This window comes from Notothenia coriiceps, unplaced genomic scaffold (assembly GCF_000735185.1).
Source record: "Notothenia coriiceps isolate Sejong01 unplaced genomic scaffold, NC01 NC01_scaffold00024888, whole genome shotgun sequence".
In the NCBI taxonomy this organism is placed as follows: domain Eukaryota; kingdom Metazoa; phylum Chordata; class Actinopteri; order Perciformes; family Nototheniidae; genus Notothenia; species Notothenia coriiceps.
This window is the reverse complement of record NW_011357589.1, coordinates 260-2,299: the sequence shown is the minus strand read 5'-3', so window position 1 is coordinate 2,299 and position 2,040 is coordinate 260. Positions and strand designations below refer to the sequence as shown.

Below are 2,040 nucleotides of genomic sequence, written 5' to 3'. Positions count from 1 at the left end.
GCACGGGCCCCGTAGGCGCCGCCATGATGGCTTCCACTCACATCTACGACGTGTCGGGGGTAAGAAATGTCTCTTGTATGATAGCTTGTGCGTCCTCTCAGTAAATACAGAGCTGAATCCCAGATCTAATCTCTTTGAAAATGTTTTCTCGCAGTGATGGTGATCAATGTTAGTTGGTTTTTCGTGTCTTGATGTGTGTCTATGTTGATGTTACACATGGAGCTGCTTTGACTCCAGTCAACTTTCAGACTTGATCTGACCATTAAAGTGTTATCGTATCGTAACTTCTGTCTGTTGCCATTCCTTATATCTCTTCCTCTGTGTTTCTCCGTCCCTGCAGGCCATGGCGGCCCGTAAGATGGGTGGAGGGCAGGAGTCTCAGGGCGTGGAGGTGGCGCTGGCCCCCGAGGAGCTGGAGCTCGACCCCATGGCCATGACGCAGAAGTACGAGGAGCACGTCCGAGAGCAGCAGGCGCAGGTGGAGAAGGAGGACTTCAGCGACATGGTGGCCGAGCACGCCGCCAAACAGAAGGTACACACACATTATTTATCCAGCACAGCAGCATTACAACGGTTTTAACTGAATAGCTCTAACAGTTTTTATATATATGTTTATATCTACTTCAAACAACATTTAAAACCAATAGTATTCTTGGTTGTTAATGTCATGCAAGTGTGATATCAGGTACAGTTCATTTGAGATTCATCCATATGCAGTATGTTATGCTTGAATGAGTTCCCGATGTTACTGCAGGCTGGCTCAAAGACAATATTTTCCCTTTCTTCAATAACAGATGACCGGCTGCATCGTTAAAAATAGAACAGCTGCTCATATTTAAAAGCCCCCTGTGATAAACTAATGACTACTTGTGTAGGAAAGACATGACTCAACAAGTCCTTTATTCAGAAGCTCGAGGGAAGTAGGAGTCTGCTAAAGCAACGTGGTTTAGAGTAACTTCAGTTGTCCCTTTTTTTCATGGTGACTTTTGAACATTAATAACTATCTTTCTTGCTCTTTCTCACCATACAGCAAAAAAAGAGGAAGGCCCAGCCGCAGGACACGAGAGGCGGCGCCAAGAAATACAAAGAGTTCAAGTTCTAGAGCGAGACGACACGGCGCCGCGAGAGACCAAGCCACCACGGGAACCGAATGAGGAAGTGCTGTTCTCAGATTTTAACTCCGGAGGATGTAAACATCGATCATCTGTCAGACCAGTAACTGTTCACACAGTTTTGTTCCTTTTTTTAAAACTATAAATAGATGATTCATGGCGTAAGTCACATGGTGTTTCCTGTTTGACCCTACGTCTTTTTTCATTGTATCCATTTTTTTCTGTTTTTTTTGTAAATAAACGAATGATAACAAGCGTTCAAAACCGCTGTGCCTCTGGTTTTCATTTGATTGCTTTGGGGGGGGGCATTAGATTATGCTGCCAAGCCTTCGTCAGCTGATCCAGTCACAAGCAGAGTGACCCATTTACAGTCGACCGTAATGTCGAGCAATAACATTTACAGGAAATATAATTAAACGGTTACCTTGAAGAGTAACATTTTAATTATTTTGGTTAACGGCTAATCCATATTTTCCTCTGAATCAGGCGTATTGCCAAGTAGCTTACACATGGGTTAGGGTATTAGCTTTGATGTATAGTGGTGTATACATACAGTAACAGGAAATAAGTAACTTTTTTTAAACAATCTTAAATGCTTGCAAGAAATATAAAGAAAATGATATACCAGAATGAATGAAATATGTGCACTATATCAGATTGGAGAGTAGAAAAGCTGTGCATTTTGTATAGAAGAGGTAAAGGAAAGGTTTAGGATTTTATTTATTTTATTTCCTATTGTCACTTGCCAATAATTAATATATTCACACCACCACATTTTGAATTGGGGTATTATGGAAATAATACCTTTTTAAAATGTCCACAGTTTTGGATATTTAGTTGTCCCTTTTGCACATTTTTACTTATGTTTATATGAATATTTCCTGTTCTGTAAAAAAATGATCAAATAAAATATGTATTTGTTTATCAA

General features: G+C 40.6%; 1 protein-coding gene across 1 annotated transcript; it reads left to right on the top strand.

The window, feature by feature from the left end:
* Positions 1-6: 6 nt before the first annotated feature.
* On the top strand, positions 7-1,373 carry LOC104955861 (splicing factor 3B subunit 2-like). The gene is made up of 3 exons (XM_010783252.1): positions 7-59; positions 341-532; positions 1,031-1,373. Exons 1-3 carry the CDS (start codon positions 24-26, stop codon positions 1,100-1,102), a joined length of 300 nt encoding a protein of 99 aa, XP_010781554.1. The 5' UTR covers positions 7-23; the 3' UTR covers positions 1,103-1,373.
* Positions 1,374-2,040: the final 667 nt, after the last annotated feature.